Source organism: Numenius arquata, chromosome 6, assembly GCF_964106895.1.
Source record: "Numenius arquata chromosome 6, bNumArq3.hap1.1, whole genome shotgun sequence".
NCBI classification, from domain to species: Eukaryota; Metazoa; Chordata; class Aves; order Charadriiformes; family Scolopacidae; genus Numenius; species Numenius arquata.
Window position 1 is genome coordinate 2,193,262 of NC_133581.1, and position 22,076 is coordinate 2,215,337.

Below are 22,076 nucleotides of genomic sequence, written 5' to 3' on the forward strand. Positions count from 1 at the left end.
CAGAATGCTATGGAGTTGGAAGGGACCTCTGGAGATCATCTAGTCCAACCCCCGAGCAGCAGGGCCACCCAGAGCAGGTCCCACAGGAACGTGTCCAGGTGGGTTTTGAATATCTCCAAAGAAGGAGACTCCACCACCTCTCTGGGCAGCCTCTTCCAGGGCTCTGCCACCCTCACAGGAAAGAAGTTCCTCCTCATGTTGAGATGGAACTTCTTATGGTCAAGTTTGTGCCCATTTCCTCTTGTCCTGTCACTGGGCACCACTGAAAAAAGCCTGGCCCCATCCTCCTGACACCCACCCTTTAAGTATTTATAGGCGTTGATCAGATCCCCCCTCAGTCTTCTCTTCTCCAGACTAAACAGACCCAAGTCCCTCAGCCTTTCCTCGTACGAGGGATGCTCCAGGCCCCTCATCATCTTTGTAGCCCTTTGCCCTACCCTCTCCAGCAGTTCCCTGTCCTTCTGGAACTGGGGAGCCCAGAACTGGTCCCAGTGCTCCAGATGGGGCCTCACCAGGGCAGAGAACACTCGAGAGTGTTCCCACTCCCAGCCTCAAAGTCTCCTTGCCCAAGCCCTCTGCAAAGGGGGGCATATCTCCATGATACTGCTTTCCAGCTTCCTATTGGGTTTCAGCCTTTTCCAACATTTGCTTTTAGCTACATGATTCCCAGTTCTATCTCCAGTAGGACCGTCTTTTCTCATGTCCAGAGCAGTCACCTTGTTCCTTAAACTCGCACACACTGGCTCCCTTCCTTGCTTCAAAATTTGAACATAACTCTGCAGAGATTTCAGGAGAGACCTCCTCAATATGCAGAGCCCTGCATGTCAACACGCCGGGCTCTGGGAAAAACTCCTTTAATAATTGATCAATCGTGTGATGTGAGCCAGCCACGGCTTTCCTGTCACTTGGGCTGAGTCCACAGTGCCACGACAGGGACGTTTTAGGGAGCTGGCAAGCAAGAGGACAGAGCCACATCACATCTCCCAGTTACTCATGAGGGAGGAAGCTAAATTCTGCCTGTTCTGATTTTTGCTTGTGTCCCAGGAGTTTCATCCTCTTGTCACGACCCTGGCGAAGGCCAGGATGCCCCTGCCCACCCCGCGGTACCTGAGGGGATGACAAAGGTGTAGCCCTGCTTGAGCTCGATGCGCTGGCACTCTGACACTCTGTCCCCAAGAAAAATGTCTCCCTGCTTCCCTGAGAGAAGCCAGTTTTCATAGAGCTCCAGGTTCTGGGGTGTAGGAGGGATCAGCCAGAAGATCTGCAAATAAAGACAACACATGTATGTAAGTCATCACATAATTAACAGTTACTGACTATCCCCTGCTTATTCCTGCTCTGCTTCCTCCCCAGACATCTAAATCTCGCCTCTTCCCACCCACAAAGGATGCAAATCTCCAGAAATTCCCAGCAAAGTGACCTAAACAACTGTCCCCTTTGAGAGGCCAAGCTGCTGAACAAGGTCCTTCCTCACCTGACACACTGAGCATCGCAGAGACTGAGCTTGGGATGCTTTGTAAGGTGTTATTTACATCAGCGTCAACAGATATAGAGCCCAAAGACACTAGAGACAAAGGAGGTTTTTACCTGCGTATTTCTACCGTGTCCGTAAGAGCTACAACTCAACTAGAGATTTGCACACCCATCTGGCTCCGTGCAATACAGGCGGCAAGTAGATACCCATCCCCAGTCTTTGGAGACTGTCGGCTCGTCCTTTGGGAGAAAGCACTGGAGCCACAAAGCATCCGAATGGCTGGGGATGTCTGGCAGCTACATCTCCTTTTGCAAAGAAAGGTGGGTGAAAAGTCCAGGTTCTTCAGGTGGGGCAGAGATTGCTGCCTTCCCTGAGTCTACGCTAAGGTAGCGGAGAAAGACAGGATGGAATAATTGCCCAGGACTTGTCCTGAAGAAGTGACAAAAGGCTTTTTCCTAGAGATCTGCCTTTACTGCCTGTGGAGGGAGCCTTCGGCTACATAGTTCCTTCACAGCAGTTACAAGTTAAAGGATTTCCTACCCTAAGGCTTTCCAAGGCTCTTTCTCAGGAGACATCCAGCCACCACAGGCAGTCTTTTTCACCCCCTAACTCCTTGATGAATTCAGCCCTAGGTGGCTGATGGTCGTTATCAGAAGCAGTGAAGTCTCTTCTAATTGCTCACAAGGATTAAGTTAGGAGCAAGGTGCATTTTGCTGGGCAAGAGGTGGGACCTGCCTTTGGTAATTCCTACACTACAGGATACTTTCCTTGACATTGTGTCCAGCTCTGGAGTCCTCAGCACAAGAACACGGACCTGTTGGAGTGGGGCCAGAGGAGGCCATGGAGATGCTGGGAGGGCTGGAGCCCCTCTGCTGGGAGGACAGGCTGAGAGAGTTGGGGGGGTTCAGCCTGGAGAAGAGAAGGCTCCTGGAAGACCTTCGAGCCCCTTCCAGTCCCTAAAGGGGCTCCAGGAAAGCTGGGGAGGGACTCTTGATGAGGGAGAGGAGCCATAGGAGGAGGAGGAAGGGTTTGACACTGAAAGAGGGGAGATTGAGCTGAGATGTGGCGAAGAACTTCTTTGCTGTGAGGGTGGTGAGAGCCTGGCCCAGGTTGCCCCGAGAAGCTGTGGCTGCCCCATCCCTGGAGGGGTTCAAGGCCAGGTTGGAGGGGGCTTGGAGCAACCTGGTCTGGTGGGAGGCGTCCCTGCCCAGGGCAGGGGGTTGGAATTGGATGATTTTTAAGGTCCCTTCCCACCCAAACCATTCTCTGATTCCATGATTAGCTTTTCATAATAATACTAAGCCTAAGGACAAGTGAGAGGACTGGGACCTCCCCAGATCCCTTCCCAGACATCTCTCTTCCAAGCCAGACCCCAGTACAACACACAGCTGGGGGGACAGATGCCTGGCACAGGGAAATCCCTACACAATTATGTCAGGAAGCCACTCATCAGGGAACAAACACTGCTCTCAGATGAAGTCTGTAACCAGACAAACTCAGACTCGATGGAGCCTGGGGTTCAGTTTCTGTATCTTGGCCTGAGCTCAGCTACAGGAAGGGACTCCAGAGGAGCACCTCAACTCTGATACCGTTTCAGAGCTACTTCTCACCAGAAACCATTCAAGGGGTGTCATGGTTTCAGCTGGGATGGAGTTAACCTTCTTGCTAGCAGCTGGAGTAGTGCGAAGTTTTGGATTTGGGAGGAGAAACAGTGTTCGTAGTGCACTCATGTTTTTGGTTGTTGCTAAGCAGGTTTCGCTTTACTTACTAAACTGCCTTTATCTCAGCCCGTGAGTTTTTCCTCACTTTTATTCTTCTGATTCTCTCCCCCATCGCAACTGGGGGAGAGCGAGTGAGCGGCTGTGTGGTCCGAGCCGCCGGCTGGGGTTAAACCACAACAACGGTTTTCAGCCTGTGCCTGGTGGACCTCAAGAGGGCCTGAACTACTTCCAAGAACCACAGATGAACAAGTTTAGGGTGAAAAGACTTCAGTTCACTGTCTGGGACCTGCATCTTTGAAGATCAACAAGAGAACAGACTAAAAGCCATCTCTAGGTTTCCCAATGGGGACTGTCCTCCTACCTTTCCCCCTCGATGGATGTGGTACCACACAGAAGTGCCGCCGAAGTCCACGTGGAAATCTGTGTAGCAGCCCTTGACACTCATCAGACAGTATCTGGTGGAAAATAAGATGACGATAAGGTGAAAATGAGTGGTGATCCACTTTTTAGACCAGGTACAACATATTCAAAGAGTTTGAGCTGCCCAAACCCAGGCTAATGGCTCAGAGCAGCGCCAGAAGCCAATTTCTGCAGTGCTAAGCACTTTAGCTGCAGGGAGGTGATGGTTTGCAGGAGAGCCCACTTCGCATTTATATCACATACCCTCAAAAAGATCTACCCTAGGCAAGAGGAGGTCTCATCCTCACATACTGGGCAGCTCTAGAAGCCCCCCATGTCACAGGTTTGGCCCACGGGGCAGGACGGGCAGCGTCCAGCAGCATAACTGACTCCAGATGTCGCGAGGTGGTGAGCACCAAGAGTTGCCCCAAAGGGCAGTGAGCTCCTAGAAGCCACGCCACCACCCTTCCACGCAGCATTCAGCGGGGGCTTAGATCACTGACTGCTGTGTCCTTACAAGTGCCACCCACTGAAATAAGCACAGAGACTGTTCCTCCCGCTCCCCCTCGGTACAAAGTGCTTCTCCCTCGGGCAGTTTTCTTGCCAGAGATGCTTTGCTGCCTGCCACCACTGGAACAGCTTGGGAAGTCACTTACTTCTGCACCTTTGGGTACTGCATCTCCAGGATAGCATTCGTAGACTCTGTCTGACTCTCCTTCAGGTGTCTGGGCCACATGTTATCAACCCAGTCAATCAGATCCACCTACAGCAAAAAGGTGGGAGACGTGAGTAGAGATGAAAGGGGCACAGTAATCCCTTCTGCTGCTCCCCAGCCTGTCCTGGAAGCTCAAATACCTGTTGCCTGCCTGATAAGCCCACAGCTCAAACGCAACTGGGCACCTCTGGGATGCACTGGGCCCACCAAAGCCATGGCTCAGAGCACACCAACAACAAACGATGGGACCAAGGCAGGGAAGGAAGCCCTAATGTTGGCCAAATGGCCACAATTCCTCCTTTTTGGCCCCCACACAACCTTCCCGATGCCATCGGTGCAACCCCACACGTAAAAGCACTTCGGACCAGCCGTTCTGACACCAGTTGGTTCATGGCAAACCTCTGAATTCACACAAGCAGCCAACACCACAGTAAGATCCCAAGCACAGTACTGGGATGCTGGTTTTCCAGTTAGGCGCTACCCAGGAACTGCTGGGCTTACATAAAAAACATACTGGGCAGCATCTATTAGGGTGGGATTCAACTCCCTAAGTTTCAGGACAGCAAGAACAGGCAGAGATGTCCAGGCTCCCTCTACAGTTGACAGAAGTGAATGGCCCAGCAGTGCTGCCCCCTCCTCTCCAGTGACTCCAGAGAGAGTTGGAGGCGTCCATCCCATCTTCCACACTCCAGTAAGAGCAACTCGTTTTCTTCCTGTCCCCTTCCAGCACATCTCAGGTCTCTGCCCTCAGAGATTCCAGCATTTGGCATCGGAAACCCTCCCTGCCCAACCTTCCGGACACAGCGTCACCATCCTAATGAGACCATGGTTTCCAAACACCGAGGAAACCACAAAGCTCACCCAGCATCCAGGCTTCAGCTGCTCTCTCAAAAGAGGGAGCGTGGCTGAGCTCTGCCGTCCAATTTTGGCCCTGATTTAGGAATTTCACACCTGGCCACGTGTTACGGGAAGCCAACCCCTGTCCTGCTCCTCTCTTTGGCCACAACGGAGCTGATCTGCTGCTGCAGGAAAGGGCTCTGTACCAAAGATCAGAGCAGCACCAAGGAGGTAGGTGGGCCCAAGACTGAATCACAGCCAAGGTCTCGGCAGGCAGTGGGATCAGCGAACTGGGAAACGCTGGAAAGCAGTGTCCCCGTGCTGTCCCCAACACTCACTGTGGCTGAGCACAAATCTGGCCTCTCTATTCAAACTCTGCCTGTTCTTGATCACCAGCCAGCAGGAGCAGGTTGCTTCACTCTAATTAGTCTTCAGCCAATCACTGCCATTTCTCTAATTACTGACAATGAGCGACCAAGTCAGCTCTCTGCAGAAGGACATGGCAGGGGCAGGGACAAGACTGTGGTCACTAGACCTCAAGGGTGCCCAGGCTGGGCAGCTCCAGCCTGACTGTGAGATCAGCTCCAGCAGACGAGGTCCCAGTCAAACACAGGATCAACTCCAGCAGCTCCCAGAGGACAGTGGTGACATCCCTGGCTGACCCCACGCGTGTGGCCAACAGTCCCTCTCCTCCCACGTTCAAGTCTACAGAGGACAAGCAGAGGGAGAAGACATTCCCGAGAAGGAAGAGCCACGCTCACCGTAGCTGGTCTCTGCACCAGGTTCTCCAGCTTGGTGTGGCTGAACTCCAGGCTGATGACATTGTAAAGTTTCTCTCGCTCGGCCTCCGGCGTTTCGTAGTAGCGGGCCCACTGCGCCATGGACATCTCGATATCCCTCTGCGTGTTCACATCCATGACATCCACCATCCGTCTGCTCCCTGTCAGAACAGACAGACATCACTGGAACCGTCCCTGTGCGCAGTGGACTACCAAGAAGAGACACGGCAGGAGACATGGGACCCTTCCTCAAGAACTCCCCCCACACACAGGCATGAGGTCTTGGCCTCTGCCATAACTTCATCTCCTTCCATACCCACATTGAAACAGAAGCTGCTTCAGGTCACAGAATCACAGACTGGTGGGGGTGGGAAGGGACCTTTCGGAGATCCTTTAGTCCGACCCCCTGCCAAAGCAGGGCCACCCAGAGCAGGTTGTACAGGAACCCATCCAGGTGGGGTTTGAATATCTCCAGAGAAGGAGATTCCACACCATCTCTGGGCAGCCTGTTCCAGGGTTCTGCCACCCTCAAAGTAAATACGTTTTTCCTCATGTTGAGATGGAATTTCCTGTGTTCTTGTGCCCGTTGCCCCTTGTCCTGTCACCCGGCACCACTGAGAAGAGTCTGACCCCATCCTCTTGACACCCACCCATTATTGATCAGCGTTGATGAGATCCTCTCTCAGTCTTCTCTTCTCCAGGCTGAGCAGCCCCAGGTCCCTCAGCCTTTCCTCATAAGAGAGGAGCTCCATTCCCTTGATCATCTTTGTAGCCCTAGGTCAAATTAGACTCCTCAAGCAGATACGAGTCATGATCCACTGGCAAAGGACAGCTCAGGTTCAACCAGCTGGACAGTGGGGGAGCCACAAAACCAGACCCCCAGCTTTGATAAACCCCGTGACTCTCCCCATTCCTCCCCATCTGCCTGGGGTGCAGCAGGGGCACACTGTGGTCCCCAGACACTTACCGACACACAGCCGCACATCATTCACGCTGAAGTCCGGATCTGGCATCCTGCAGGACAAAACACCTTGCTAAACAAATCACGAAGCGCTTCTGGTTGCAGACCCTTCCCACCTGTAACGCCAGTATTGGCACCCTGAAGATATTATTATGCTTCTTTTTGGCTGTGGGTGAAGACCACGCAACTAGATCTCTGGGGACACAGGTCTGGGCTGAAACACTGGGCTCAACTTCTGGGAAGCAGGTTTGGGAATAGGATATAGGATCTCTAGAGCACGAGCTGTTTGTTGTAACAGTGGCTTCTGGCAAACAAACAAGCGGGCCTCAAGCTAAGCAATCCTACCTCTCATTTTCAAGAGTGCTCGTGTGAGTTATCCCAACATAAAGGGCACAGCCAGACCAGTACAAGCAGTGTATTTCACTGACACAGCATAACCACGCTGACTGTTTGTACTGGCAAACCCATCCGCACAAACACTGCTGTCACAGGAAGAACGGGCGGGCAGCGATTCAAGCAGCTCTTGACCCAGAGAAATAACCAAAAGCTCAGGAGAAATCCGGTTTTACCCACACTGTAATTCTCAGTATCAAATCCGTGCCCTCCCAAGTCACCCAGCAGTTAAAACCGAGCCCGGCGCGATTTCCAGTCTAATTTATCCCAGTATGATACATCACGCACTGGGCGAGGTGTTGCCCATCCGTTCACAGCCAGCGGAGGAAGTTAAGAGCAGCGCTGCTGATATTGGCTCTGACAGAGTTTGCTAGGGCTAATTTATTCCTCTAACTTTTGTATTAATCAGTACCAAAAAAACCACTAACCCAGCAGAAACACTGGATCAGATCAGGGTGGGGTTTTTTTTATTTTGTAAAAGACAGCTGTAATGCTTTGATATAATATTTCTTACCTTAAAACTGCACCTACCACCCCATAGCGTATTTATAGGTACATCATAAAACAGCACAAAGTCTTGCATCACTGCAGCTTTACACTCAAACCCCTAAACCTTTCCTGACTTACTGTAGCAAGAGAAAGATACGACACTTTAGAAGTAACCACGTTGGGTAAAATGGGTTGGAATTCTGGAAAATGCCAGAAATACTACAAATTGCTTGACTCTCTGGCAATAGATGCCTATATTGCTAGGAAAAATAAAACCCAGACAGATGTTGCATCAGAGCAGCAGTGGGATTTTCCAGACATTTGGTTGAATTGTGATCACCTACAGCCAATTCAGTCCTCTCATTTTAAATCCAAACAGACTTGTAAGAACAGGATAACTGAGGTGGAAGATTACTTCTCACAGCATGTAAAGAACAGCATGGACAGGACACAGTCACGCCACCTTGGCAGAGCACAGATCCAACTACCAGGATCGGATCCCACACAGTGTGGAGAGAGGGAAGAATTCGGGCCAGAGACACCCACCATTCTGTGCCCCCAACACTTACTTTATCCCCAGGCCGTCCGAGCTTCTGAAGATGAGAGGGTCTCTCAGGCCACCCCGCTGGATGTATTCAACTGTGAAGTCTGGGGTAGGGAGACAAGGAGGAGGAAGGCGTTAGGGGAGACTCCTTCAGGGGACTATAGACAAACTGAGGTTAGGAAGGATCTCTGGAGAGCTCTAGGCCAACCCTGCTCCCAGCAAACTGACTGAATTCAGACTCAGAGCAGGTTGTTCAGAGCCCTCTGCAGTTGAGAATCACAAAACGGTTAGAGTTGAAACGGACCTTGAAGATCATCTCATTCCAGCTCCCTGCCCTGGGCAGGGACACCTCCCACTAGACCAGGTTGCTCAAAGCCCCCTCCAACCTGGCCCTGAACACCTCCTGTGTGGCCTCCACAACTTCTCTGGGCGACCTGGGCCAGGGTCCCACCACCCTCACAATCAAGAATTTCTTCCTAATAGACCCGAGAACCTCCTCATATCTCCGTGGCAAGGCCAGCTAGCGGAAGAAAGCCCTGTTCCTCGCAATTTCTACACCCCTTCGGAGATGCTGGAAGTCCTTTGCGGCAGTTCTGCGAGCAGCATGGTGTGTGCCGTTGACAAGCTCCAGACAGGCCCCCCAGGGAGGGGGGAATTTGCTGCAACAGGCTGCACCAGACAGGGGAACAGCACGGTTTTTGGTCCCCAGCTTCCTTAAGAAACTCCCAGCCAAGCAAAGAGATGCCTTGAAGAAACGCTCCTCCCTCACGGTAAATCCTCATGAGGCTGCACTGACTGCGTGATGAAAAGACGTCCCACTGAGCCCTACGCGTGGTGAAAGAAAGGGGAGAGATCCCACACAGTCTTTGAATTAAGCATCTAGTAGACATGTGGCTGCAATTACAGGTGCTGACCCAGGCGAACCCTCTCGGTTCCTGGCCGCCACGTGTCCCAGCGAGCCCGCAGCGCTGCAGACTGGCTCGTGGCTCTCCAGAGCGAGCGGCTTCCGTGCCTTTTCCCCACACGCGCTCCCCCTTTACCAGCTCCCCTGGGTCCAAGGGCTCAGCAGCCGTGAGCCGATCCTCCACCCATATGCCTCAAGTTGCCTTCAAACTGCTTGGGAACTGCCGCAGGACTTGCAGGGGTGGGGGGGGGAGGCAGCAAAAACATCTCCCGCCCGCTCTGCGCCGCTTGGGTTACACAAGTAAACCCGTTTACAGCAGAGGAAAACATGGAACTGGTACGAAGAGCAGTTTTCCCAACTTTACAGAAGGGTGGAAAGTAAAAAGCAGCACAACGCAGGAGAAGGGGAAAGGATTTCATTAATCCTTGAATTTCATTTCAATTGCCTTGTCACCGCCCTTCAAGTTGGCAGTCGGGGAGGCTCTGGGTGTAGTCGGACGCACGAGAGCACATCCAACTGCGAGCACTGTTAAGCTTTCCACGAAAGGCTCGGGGAAAGGTCATCTCCCCCACCATTCCTCGCTGGAGAAACGGCCAACCACGGCAGCTGCCTGGTTTCTGACAGCGGTAGCACACGCCGCAGAACAGCGGGCCCAAGACAAACCTTTGCCTTCCATGAACACCACGAAGGTGGAGTTAAACTTGTTGGTGGACAGCTTTTCCTCCAGGTCAAACGTCCTCTTCCCTTCGATTTCATCGTCGGAGATGCCATCGTCCTCGTAACGCCGCCTCATCGTGCCACGCTGAGGAGAGAACAGAGTAGGAAGGACAGAGTTATGGAGCAAGAGGAAGAACCAGCTGGCTTCCAAGTCTCATTTCAACCTAGTACAGCTCAGCCAGGACCTCCAGAAGATCCTTCACCCTGGGAAGCCCACACGCTCCTTCTTCCAGAGAGAAGGGACCCTAATATTACTGCAGTGTATTATCCACCAGGTTTCTTGCTCAAAAAGCACTGCTGGCATCAGTTTTCAAGAGAGACACGCCAGAGAAGATCTATTTGGGCAACGTCTCTTCTGGATCCAAAACACTCCACCGAAATATCATTTTTGCTCCTCCTACAACCAACAGATTCGTGCGAATGAGGCCGTAGGGGAGACAGATAATTCACTCCTAATGAGAGCTAACACAGAAACACGGGAAGAAAGGAGATAATTCAGTGTAACTGGGGCAAAGGAAAAAGAATCAGTTTCCCATTTTTACAGGTGCATCCGTATTTTATTGCGTTGGAGGTAAAGGCACTTGTGAATTTAAATCCCTGCCAGAACACCCAAGTGATAAAGGAAGGGTTTTTTTGCTGAAGACAGTTCTCAAGTGTTCATCTTTGGCTGTGCTTGTACACAAAAGTTGATTTATTCCCTCGTTTGTTTGTGGGGGAGTAGTAGGGAGAGGAATAACCCTTTTCACAGAGGGTCTCATCAGTACATCTGTAGTGGGATTCCTGACAGACATCCTCTTCTAGCATCGCTGGATCTGGAAGAAATTACTGTCCCCAGCTGTCGGCCACCCCTCCAGAGACCGGCCGTGCTCTGGCAGAGCCGTTCGTGGGAAACGCTCCCTAAATCCCCTCAGATAAAAGCCAACCTGGTCTGAATTAGCCAAGCTGACTTCCCCCAATTAGGGATGCTCCCATTATAAAGCAGTCACACACCAATCGTCGCGCCAGCAGCCAGCCAGGGACAGGACTGGGGGACAGGAGGTGACGCAGAAGCTACTGTCACATCTGGGGCCTGGAAGGTGGCACCTGCCTGCAGCACGGGGGCCACAGCACATCCCCAACAACCACCACCGGTCCCAGCCACGGGCTGGGATGCTGGAATTCACCATTGCCAGCGAGGTGACCGATGGCATCACAGCCCCTGCATGACCTCCTGCGAGTTTAACAGCTCATTTCTTCCTTCTTTTAGGGTCTCTTGGAAAAAGCAAGAGTGCTCTTTCCCAAGATTCTCCTCCCAGTGCTCCCAGCAAGCCGCAGATCTCCTCCTGGGTGTCCAGCACCCATTTGGACTTCACCCAAAGCCACTCTCCGCTCCCTTCTGTCTTTCTCACCCAGCCAAGGGTAAGGCAGGGCTTGCTCTGACCACATGAAGTCCCAGGAGGTACAAGCCCACCTCGCAGTGATGGTGAAAACCCCCGAGAGGGTTTCTTTTCCCCCAAGGAGTCAGCCCCAGCCCTGCCTGGCCTCACTCACCTTCCCCTTAACCCCTGGTATCCAGCCGGGATATTTTCCAGCCTGGTATTAGCCATCCATCAGTCTGATCACTACATCGCTTCGCTCCTCCCTCTCTTCTTTTTAATCTTATCTATTTAAACAGAGGCGGCAAAAGAGAAAGGACTCCCTCATACGGACGCACTACTTTAAAGATACTTTTAAAACTAATTAGTTCAGTGCAGAAGCATGTGGGGACACTCATTTTCTCGGAGAAAAAAAAAAAAAGGACTTCCCCCCCCCGCCCCCATAACATACAAGTTTAGCCTCACACTTTCAAGGCTGACCAATTCCCAAGTAGTTTCCCAACCATCCAGACAGAGAAGCTTTACCTCTCCCTGTTAACACCTCATTAACTTTCCAACCCACCCCCCAGAAACCTGAACACGACGGGAGCACACGCTCCTCATCTGCAAGGCAGGAACAACAGGCTGCTCCTGAACCAGGTATTTCAGAAAAAGCCCCAAAACCAACATTCTCCAAGGGCCCCCGATGATTAAACAATATGGAAAGGGGGCTGCAGTGTTTGCAGTCCTTTGTCTTAAGCCACCCACTAAGCAGGGAGAGCAAACAGGAGTATTTTCTTTCACTAGTTTTAACAATACAAAGATAAAACTGATTTTACTTACAGGCTTTTATGGATGCACTTGTATAAATGCACAATGATGCTTTAAAAAATAATAATAAAAAAAAAAAAAAGGACAAAAAGAGAAGCCAATCCACATATTCCCGGGGAACTTCGAACTTCATGGTGGCAAGGCCCCGCATCCCACTGCTCCCGGCACAAAACAAGGGCTGGGATTCCCAAGTCCTCCATCACACTGCCTTTAAACTGAGACTGGCTCTTTCGAGAAGCACCAGAACTTGAAGTTAAGAGATGTAGATGTTGTTCCTGGGAGAAGAGGTCCCGGCTGCGTTTTATCAGAGGGTGAGCACACCTTATAAAGCACTTTTTCTTAAAAAAATAAATCAATCACTCAATCTGTTACCACCGTGCGGTGCTTGGTTTTAAAATAAGGGCACAGCACAGGGGAGAGAGGACTTGCCCCGTCCAAGATTTATGGATACAAGAGAGACAGCCTCATGCTCTCAGCGTTTCGTGAAAAACCCCAGTGTTTTGGGAAAGGTTCCTTTCAAACGCAGCCCCCTCAGGCAGACACATGTCCCGGCTCCTGGGAGCATCGCCCCAGCCAGGCTTCCAGCTCCTGGGAGGAACGGAGCATCTCCCTCCATCCACAACCCTCTCCCCACCTCTCACCTCCGGGTTGGTGGCCTGAAACGGTCCAAAAGAGCTGCTTGGGAGGGATGGATTTGGCTGGCCCTGGCATGGCCACACTGCAAGATGCCCTTGGTGAGAAAGGACGGAGCAGGTAGAGTTGATGATGGCTGAAGACCTTATTTGGGTGCCCTGGGCTCTCAGGGTGAGCAGGCGGAGCTCTGCTGGCCCCACCTTTGGGGCACAACCAGCTCCTGTTAACCCATGGGAGACCTGGTTGAAGTCCCCCAGGCAGCAGAGCAGGAAGAGATGGCAGCGAGGTGATCATCTCCGGGTGCCAGAGGACTGAGAGCTCTTCTCCCCCCCCGTTGCCCCAACTCTGCACCAGCTTCAGAAAGCACCGTTTTCTGCTGTATTTGTTTGAGCCGGGGAAGGAGAGCCCCGACAAAACACGCTCAGAGGTTCTGCCAGGCTGAACGCAAACACAGGACTCTCCTGGCTGGCCATGGAACAAGCCAAACAGAAAAAAAACACTGGCCCAGCTGATTCCAGCTCCACAGACCTTTCCTCACCTCCTCTGGAGCCCCAAACAACCACAATTCCCATCCCAGAACCATTTCAAATCACTTCTCTCCCCTGAAGAACGCTGCCCGAGGGTGCAGAAGGCTTCGGTTATAGAGGAAAACACACCAAGGAAACCCCATTTGTAGCTTCCCCTTTATATTTTTGCACTTTCAGAGAGGAGGTCATGGTGCTTCCCTGGGCTTCTTTGGACCTTTTGCAGGCCCCATCCAGCTGAAACACCTCTCAAATCCTTCCCCATGATGCTCTCGGCCATCAGCTGCCTGTTGCAGTTCCTGCCGGGACACTTTTTGACTGCTTTTACTGTTACAAGGACAGCAGGAGACTTCACATTATTTTGCAGGTATCTTACTCCTTCCTAAAAATCAGACCAGGAAAGTTTAAGGCACACCTAGACCAAGCAAGGATGCTAAAAACCTTCCAGCATGACCAGCTTTTCACTTACCCCCAGGTCCCAGGCAAGCAGAGGAAACAAGGGTCAGGACTACCAGCCCCAGCAGGCAGCTCTCGGTCGTTAGGTTGATTAGAGGATTTGCATAACGAAGCAGAGGATGCTGGGCCCTGTAGTCTGTAGGTCTCGGTGGGTTTGGCATCGGGTGGGTTGGTGGGACACTGCAGGGCCAGGTTGTGGTCTGTGTTTTGACCTGCTTGCTTCTAGTCGGCAGGTTTTGGGAAAAGCAGCTCTTTTTTTGCCTTCTCTGGGTAAAAAACCTCATGAGATGTAAAAGGTTTGACATGCTAAAAGCTGGCAAGAGGCAGCTATACCCAAGCTATATATTATATATATACCCAAACTTTATATTTGGCTCCCAGGCTGGAAATATAAATGATATTTTGGGACTCCTAGTTAAGCTACACAACTGCATCGGGCTGAAGTTCAGGTGTGTCCCATTTGGCCATGAACACAGGTCCAGCCACAGCTTGGTGTCTGCCTGACCGTGCTCAGGCTTCCCTTACCCTGGTGGAACGTCAGATGGCATTAGCTGGCTCGCTCCTACAGCTACTGCCAGGATAGGAAAGACAGGGCGAGGGGCAGGGTTGGAAGTCGAGGGAGGTGATTCTACCCCTCTGCTCCTCTCTGGTGAGACCCCACCTGGAGTACTGTATCCAGCTCTGGAGTCTTCAGCACAAGAAGGACATGGAGCTGTTGGAGCAGGGCCAGAGAAGACCACGGAGATGCTGGGAGGGCTGGAGCCCCTCTGCTGGGAGGACAGGCTGAGAGAGTTGGGGGGGTTCAGCCTGGAGAAGAGAAGGCTCTGGGGAGACCTTGGAGCCCCTTCCAGTCCCTCAAGGGGCTCCAGGAAAGCTGGGGAGGGACTCTGGATCAGGGAGGGGAGCTATAGGAGTAGGGGGAAGGGTTTGATACTGGAAGAGGGGAGATTGAGATCAGATGTGGGGAAGAACTTCTTTGCTGTGAGGGTGGTGAGAGCCTGGCCCAGGTTGCCCAGAGAAGCTGTGGCTGCCCCATCCCTGGAGGGGTTCAAGGCCAGGTTGGAGGGGGCTTGGAGCAACCTGGTCTGGTAGGAGGTGTCCCCCCCATCATAGAACTGGATGATCTTTAAGTTCCCTTCCCACCCAAACCATTCTAAGTATAACTCCAGCATGGCTGAATCCTTAGGAGCCTGTCCCAGACCACGACGGCTGCAGCCACACAACACAGTACGAACCTGAGCGTGAGCTCGGTCTGACAGCTCCCTGAAAGATTTCCTTCTGGAGCGGTCGCAGTCACCGCCCTGCCAGACTGGATGCCACATGCGGCATTGTCTGTCCCTCTGGAAGTGGCACCAAGCCAGCGCGGGCTCTGGATTGTGTGGGCCGGCTCATTTAACGGAATTGCGACCACATGGCCAGGGCCTGATGCAGATCCCGCTGGTGCTGTAGGTGGATGCTGCGCTCGTGCTGGGGGTACAGTCCCAGCAAAAAGGGGGTCCCACCAGGACAGGACGCAGGCTGAGCAAAGGATAAACCGCCAGAGATGCTGCGCAGAGGATCCCCTTCTCCCTTCCCCATCCACCCGCTCCCTCCCCGTGCCCTGTCACTGCTGGCTCTAGTCACTCCACTTCGGCATTTGGGCCACGAAACCGCTTTGCGTTGGTTAATCCTGAGCAAAAATTATAACTTGGAGGGCAGATCCCACTCCCACCCCACGTGAAGGTGCAGCAAACGATCTGGTTGCCCGCTAACGAACTTGGAGGCTTTCTGACCAGGGAAAGGCAGCGTTGTTTCAGAGGATGCCACTCCACCAGCCCAACTTGCCGTGGACTCGCGTTGCACGAAACAGCAACGATAAAAACTTCGCTTTACTCCAGAGAAATCCACCCTGTGGGATCAGGGAAACGTCGTCTTTTCCCTCCTTCGGAGCACGAGGCAAATGGCCACACCGCAAAGGTGCAAACACGAGGAAATGGGACAAAAGCGCCTTAAACTCTAATCCCTTTACAATGGGGAAACGGGGACGGTGAAAGCGGAAGGAAAGGGTCCTCTCCTCCAGCCCGGCAAATTCCGAAGTCTAATGCTCCTGTCATCGGCACAGCATCAGCTCCAAAACCCGTTCCAGATCAGCTTCGCGTGTTCCTGTGGGCAGGGAAGAGTCTGGCCGCCTAATTCGCACAGTATGTAGGAGAATAGGATCCCAGTCACGGCTGAGGACCCAAAAAGCGCTGCCACAATACAAATAGCTCCCATCAGTTATACGAGGCCTCTCGCGTCCTGGGCCAGGGCCACAAGCGCTTTCATGTCATTGTTGTCTTGGGAGGGTGGGGGGAAAAAAACAACACCACCACAACATTTCAGTGCGCGCAAAGCAGACGGGAGGAACGAACGGCTTCTGCACTCCCAGGCGTGTGTTTTGGGACAGAGGCAGCATCTGCTGGGGCTTTGGGCAAATCCCTGCAGCAGTTTTCCCCCCCTCTCCTGGAGCCTGCAGCTTCCTCACAGCAGTTACACAACCCACGGCTCCCTAGATCTCAAAATTGGGTCTCCGTACTAGGTTAGATGCGATTAGTGTCTGAACCTAGGGCTTGTGTAGGGACACTCCAAGAGCCCTTTCTTTCCACTACCAGGATATTTTTCCAGCGTTAACTGTTGCTTCAGCCAGAGACGCGCGACTTCCAAAAAGGAGATCAGCAGACGCCCCCAAAACCATCATCCATGAATGTCCCAGATGGAGCTCAGCTCCAGCAAAGCAAGGGATAAGTCAGGCACATCAGACATGTATCTCCGTTGGAGAACCTCAGCGTCCAGCATTAAGCAGCGATATTTAAACATTGCCTTTTTTTTTTTTTTTCCCCCCAGTTTTGTGATCTGCGTTAGGATTCGGGCATTTTTCATCCTGCTGAGAGTTTTACGAAGGAAGAACAGACAAGCAGTCCAAAGCCTTTCTCTGCGTGTCAGGCAGGGTCAAGATAAAGGCAGTTTATTCATCCTCCAACACCAGACAGCCAGCAATTCTCATCTAAGATAGCTGGGCCTTCACCATTTCTTTCTGGCCCTCTTGGGTACCATTCGCTTAATGTAGGAAATAGGAAGCATGAATATTAATCCCACGGATGGCTCCAGTCTTATCCCTTCTATTCTCATCCCTTCACCTGCAGCTTCTTTCTCTCAGGGATGCCGGGGAAACGCCTCACGCAGCTCCACGGTGACACTCTTCAAAACCCTTCCTTGGACACCTCTCTCCATCAAGCAAGCGTTGTCTCGATGGAGCATGGCTACCTCTAACAGCAAAGGAACTGACAGTTGGCTGAAGAGAACCATAAGACTACTCTCCTGTGGGGCTGTTTTTTTTTTTTTTTTTCTTTTGAGAAAAGACCGAGTACAAGGTCAAATTTGGGAGAAAAAAAAAAAAAGAACAAGCCGTCCCTTTCGCTGAAAGAACCTCACATATTTACAGAGTGAAACCAACAAACACCACAGCATTTCAGTCACTTCCTGTCCTGTCTCCTGCTGGTCCCTCCCCGATCTCCCAACATCTTCATCTCCAGGAAGCCTCCTCCTCCTGTGCCACAGCTCCTTCCTCTTCAGGACACCAGAGGACTCCTCAATTTCCCTCTCCCTATGCCTCCTCCCCTTTGTCTGTTGGGTTTCCAGAGCAATTTGCCTGGTTTGAAGCCTCCCCTGATCCTCCCTTATTCCTCCAGATTAAAGATATTGACCTGAAGAACGCAGCCCCGTATCACCCCCGTTTCTGAACTCCCTCCTTCCAAACTCCCCTCGCTGCAGGTCTTATAACTTCTACCTGGCTCCCAGCAAATGTCAAGAGCAGCGTCATTTACCAGTGGATCTCTCTCATTCACCAGTTTCCTCACCGGGTGCCTCCCAGCCACTCATCCCTTTGTAGGTTTACTTTGCTGAAATGCATCTAAATTGGTAATAAACCAACAAGCTCAACTCTCCTCAGTTGATAAATTTAACTTCTCACGTATTTTTACATCAAAGAACTACGGTTTTTGTCTAGGTAAGCTCAGACCTTCAACATCCAAACTCCTTGATGGGTGTTTTTATCTTCAGCGAGTACCTCTGGCAAAGAGCAGTGTCCAGAATCCAGTCACCAAGACACCCTACTGAGACCCACCAGCAATTAACAGCCAAATTAAATCCTTTGTATCAGTGGGAGAGGGTCCCGCGTCTATGGGAAGGCACATGGCACGAGGATGGACAAGCGTGGAAGCAGCAAGGCAGACCCAGGGCAGAGCAGATGCCAACACCAGAACCGGGTACGCAGAGAAGACACTCCCTTGCAAGTATTTTCAGATAGCGCGTGGAGAACCAAGGCACAAAGATTATGAAATCCCATCAGCAGCCTGCCAGGTTACCGCTTATCTTAAGCACAAGAGCTTTACCTTTCTATATTCCTTTCCTCCAAGCCTGCACCTCCCCACTTCCAGCTCCTGGGTCTCCAAGATCTGGTCCATAAAAGCAAATTATTTGTTTCTCTCTGCCAGCAGAGCGGCAGCAGGCTCTGTCCTGTGCCTCAACCTTCAACCACTTCAGTTTCTCCTCCTCTTCCTCCCAAGTGTGGGAAGCAATAACTAAACTACAACCCCTCCTGTCACCCTTGGGGAACCAAGGGGTTCTCCAGAGATGGGCCTGTGTTGTTCTGTTAATATTTTGGCTCTGCAGAGCCATTTGCTTGGCCAAACAACTGCCAGTGCCCCAGGGATGATCAATAAAGTGGTCCTGGGCTCTCCGCTCACCCCAGCCAGGAAGAAGTCCCATAGTAGAATCTGAAGAGAAGGCCTTGATGTCCCAAGCAAGAGATCGAGTGGCTGTATCTGTCTCAGGGCCAGCCCAACACTAGGACAAGCCAGGAGGTAGATAATTTTAGCAGCTCTGTGTGCCCTCTCCACCAATGATGACTCTCTGGACAAGATGACCACACTAAACTAACTCTTTTCCTGCCCAGTTTCACAAAAGGAACCCAAGAACTAACCCAGCAGGACTTCACCCAGGTTAAATCATAGAATTATCTAGGTTGGAAGGGACCTTTCAGATCATCAAGTCCAACCATCGATGTCCCTCATCACCTCCTGTCTCTCTCAAGAGCTGGAGAGCAGAACTGGTGTATCCCAGGTTGAACGTTCCCGGACAAAGAAAGACTCAAAGCACCAGGCTGAGGAGTGAAGAGGAATCTACTTAGAACTGGAGCCCTTCCAGGCTTCACAGCTCCAGGAGGGATTCCTATCACGAGCAGGGCTGGCAGCGTTTCAGAACACACAGGGAGAACGCTTTGGTTTGCACTTTTGGGTTACAAAATTGGCTGTACACAAGGAATAATTGGGGAATTGGAGCAAGGCTGAAAGAGGCAGGTGGGGAGACGGCACCAAGGGGCCAAGGAGAACTCCAGCAGCTGCCGCTAAACCACAGGCTGACCAGCCACAGCAGCAAACCCACGAGACAGGGGAAGGCGCTAGAGCAGATCACAGATGGGCAAGTCTGGCAACAGTCCCAATAAGGCATCGCTGCTCCTAGGAAAGGATACGGCTCCTCACTCCAGTCACCTGCAGCATATTTCCCGTGCAGCCGCTGTCCCAACTAACCCTTAAATCGTCCGTACCCACCACCAGCCACAGAACCCTGGTACAGGGACAAACCCTGCCTGGATTCTACGAGACCTCGAGGAAGCTCATGAAGGACCATCAAACCCTCCACCATCCCACCTTTAAGGACCAAACACTGATCCTGTGAGCCACACAGACTGTGTTAGAAGCTGCTCTTTGATGTTCAGCCTTGTTATTTCTCAAGTAAACGGAGCAAACTCCTTTAATTACCTCTCATGCCTTCCAAAACAGAAGAAATCCAAGGAAAAACACTCCTGTGTAGACCCCCTTCCCTGCCAGGGAGTCCCCAGGAGGTGCTGTGCAGTCAGGTGGATGAGCATTACCAGCTCTGCTACTCTTTCTCCTTTGCACAGGAAGGCAACAGAACATCTCCAAAATGGAACAAAGTAGACCAAACTTCTCCAAAAAGGCAGGCTTGAAAATTACACGCACTTAATCCCATTTTCCCACTTGGGAAAGAGCGGACCATTTACATCCAGCCCACACATACCACCAGGCAGAGACGTAGCAGAGCCGGCACAAGGGACACACGGAGCCACCTGCATTTGGGGACAGAAATGCAACTGATCTAGCATTAATAGGTCAACTCTTTGCTTCATTCCTTGCTGGGACAGGCAGAGCACCTCTCTGTTCACCGTACGGTGGGAGTTCAGAGGACTAGTGTAGATTTTTCAGTAGATTTTCAGTAGATTTTTCACCCTCCAAACTTCTCAGCTTCCCAACCCAACTCTGCAGAAACCTGTTGCCAGTGCCGTCACATCACACAAACGGAACAAGGCTGGACCACGGGAGTACTCAGACAGCAAAAGCATGGGAAGCTTTGGGGTTTGCACCACAATTCCTGCTAAGCTGACACTGTCCTTTAAAGAGAATAGAATCATAGAATGGTTAGAGTTGGAAGAGACCTTAAAGATCATCTAGTTCCAACCCCCCTGCCATGGGCAGGGACACCTCCCACCAGACCAGGTTGCTCAAAGCCCCATCCAGCCTGGCCTTAAACACTTCCAGGGATGGGGCATCCACAACTTCCCTGGGAAACCTGTTCCAGTGCTTCACCACCCTCACAGGAAAGAATTTCTTCCTAATATCTAATCTAAATCTCCCCTATTCCAATTTAAAACCATTACCCCTTGTCCTGTCGATAGCAGCACAGGCTGCTCAAATTGGGGCTTAGGATCTTATGAAGACTGAAAACAACCCAGAGCCACTGGGATGAACATGGACAGTGCGAAACCATCTACTAGGAAGGAGATTTCCTCCTTACTCCGCACTGTTACACCATCACTGCACGCACTCCCTCCCCCTTTGCTCCATAAGGAGCCCAGGACTTGCCCCTTCCTACCTCCAAACAGGGAAAAGGGGCTCAGGAGGTCAGCGACACACGGAAATATTTAAGCACAGGGAATTACAGACACTGAGGCAGCCTGACCCTAAAGGAATATACGCTACCAGTGCTTTCCTTTCCACTTCCAGCTGCCTCAGCTCAATCCCAAGATTACAGCTCCCAAAAGCCAGGGGTAGATGAGAGAGCAAGGGGGAAGCAGGGCGTTCTTGGACGAACGGCCCAGGCCAGCCTCTTTTTTTAAAAAATAAAAATACAGGCTTTTCTGCTCCTACACCTTCCGATTGTTCCTCCAGCATTCCCTTCGCTGTCTCTCCAAGTTCTGCAGCGGCGCCTCTCTTCTCTCTCCCTTCGGACTCTCACCGCTGCCTCATGAAAAGTTGGACGAGGTAAAGGGGCAACATCGAAAAGGACCATCCCCTCCGCGTATCTCGCTGGTGGTGAGAACGCGCCTCGCTGGCTGAGATCTGCTTCTTTCGATAACAGTTCTATCGAGCGACATCCCCATCCTTCCCCTCGGTGCCTTTTATCAAGCCACCTCTTCTCCCAAACTCTGTTACGACCGGCTAAGCCACGACGGCACGATTCTGCAGTCGGTTCCCAACCCCGAGGGCCAGCGCTCACAAAAAAAACCACAGATGACGATCACACCCCGGAGCCTCTTCCTCGACATAGAAGGGCGTGGGGGGTAGTTTTATTAAAACCCTTGTTGCTGTACAGTGCGATAACTAAAACACACGAGATCCAGGGAAAGACAAAAAGCAGCCGGTGTTTAAATGTAACCGTAGGGAGGGAAGTTTACTGCTCCGCTCACCATCTCACCATCGATATGACCTCTTCTAGTTGACAACAGGAAAAACTGTCAGTCCTTTCCCCCCACCACCACCATCTCGTTCACACGCAGTGCTGTGAACCACACCTCAGCTCTTTGGGCAGCAAAAGATGCCACCCAGATTTGCACCCCGCCAAGCACCCGACCTGGGTGGAAGCACTACAGAGAGCACACCACCCCATCAAACTGTCGCACAAGCGTAAACCCACCTAACTCTTCTTACCACCCTGCAAACCCGGGCAGATCCCGGCCCCAAAACCTCCTCCGGTTCAAGTTCCTGGGACTTCCACAGGGATTCAGAGTCCCTGGACAGGCAGCTCATGTTGTTTACCACCAGTACCGTTTCTACAGCAACAGAGATGCACAAACATGGACTCAAAGAAACAAAACAGAGAGAAACCCTGTCAAACAGATCCGTCTCTATCCCATCAGGGATTCACAGGCTACACTTCCTCACCAGGTGTATCTGAACCACCTCAAATGCCAGCAAGAAACACCAGCGGACAGCTATGCATCTTCCTCACCTGGTTCCTGGGAGCTGGGAAAAAGAGGTAAACAAGGAGG

At 51.8% G+C, this 22,076-nt stretch overlaps 1 protein-coding gene across 1 annotated transcript in view; it reads right to left on the minus strand.

Moving 5' to 3' along the window:
* KDM2A (lysine demethylase 2A) overlaps window positions 1-22,076 on the minus strand; it is a 48,501-nt gene that overhangs the window by 18,489 nt on the left and 7,936 nt on the right. Inside the window, exons 3-9 of the mRNA XM_074148700.1 lie at window positions 9,880-10,018; window positions 8,338-8,416; window positions 6,893-6,939; window positions 5,908-6,086; window positions 4,251-4,357; window positions 3,557-3,650; window positions 1,108-1,261 (exon numbers count right to left, since the gene is read on the minus strand). Of these exons, the coding sequence (XP_074004801.1) occupies window positions 1,108-1,261; window positions 3,557-3,650; window positions 4,251-4,357; window positions 5,908-6,086; window positions 6,893-6,939; window positions 8,338-8,416; window positions 9,880-10,018 (799 nt within the window). The remainder of the gene's footprint in view (window positions 1-1,107; window positions 1,262-3,556; window positions 3,651-4,250; window positions 4,358-5,907; window positions 6,087-6,892; window positions 6,940-8,337; window positions 8,417-9,879; window positions 10,019-22,076) is intronic.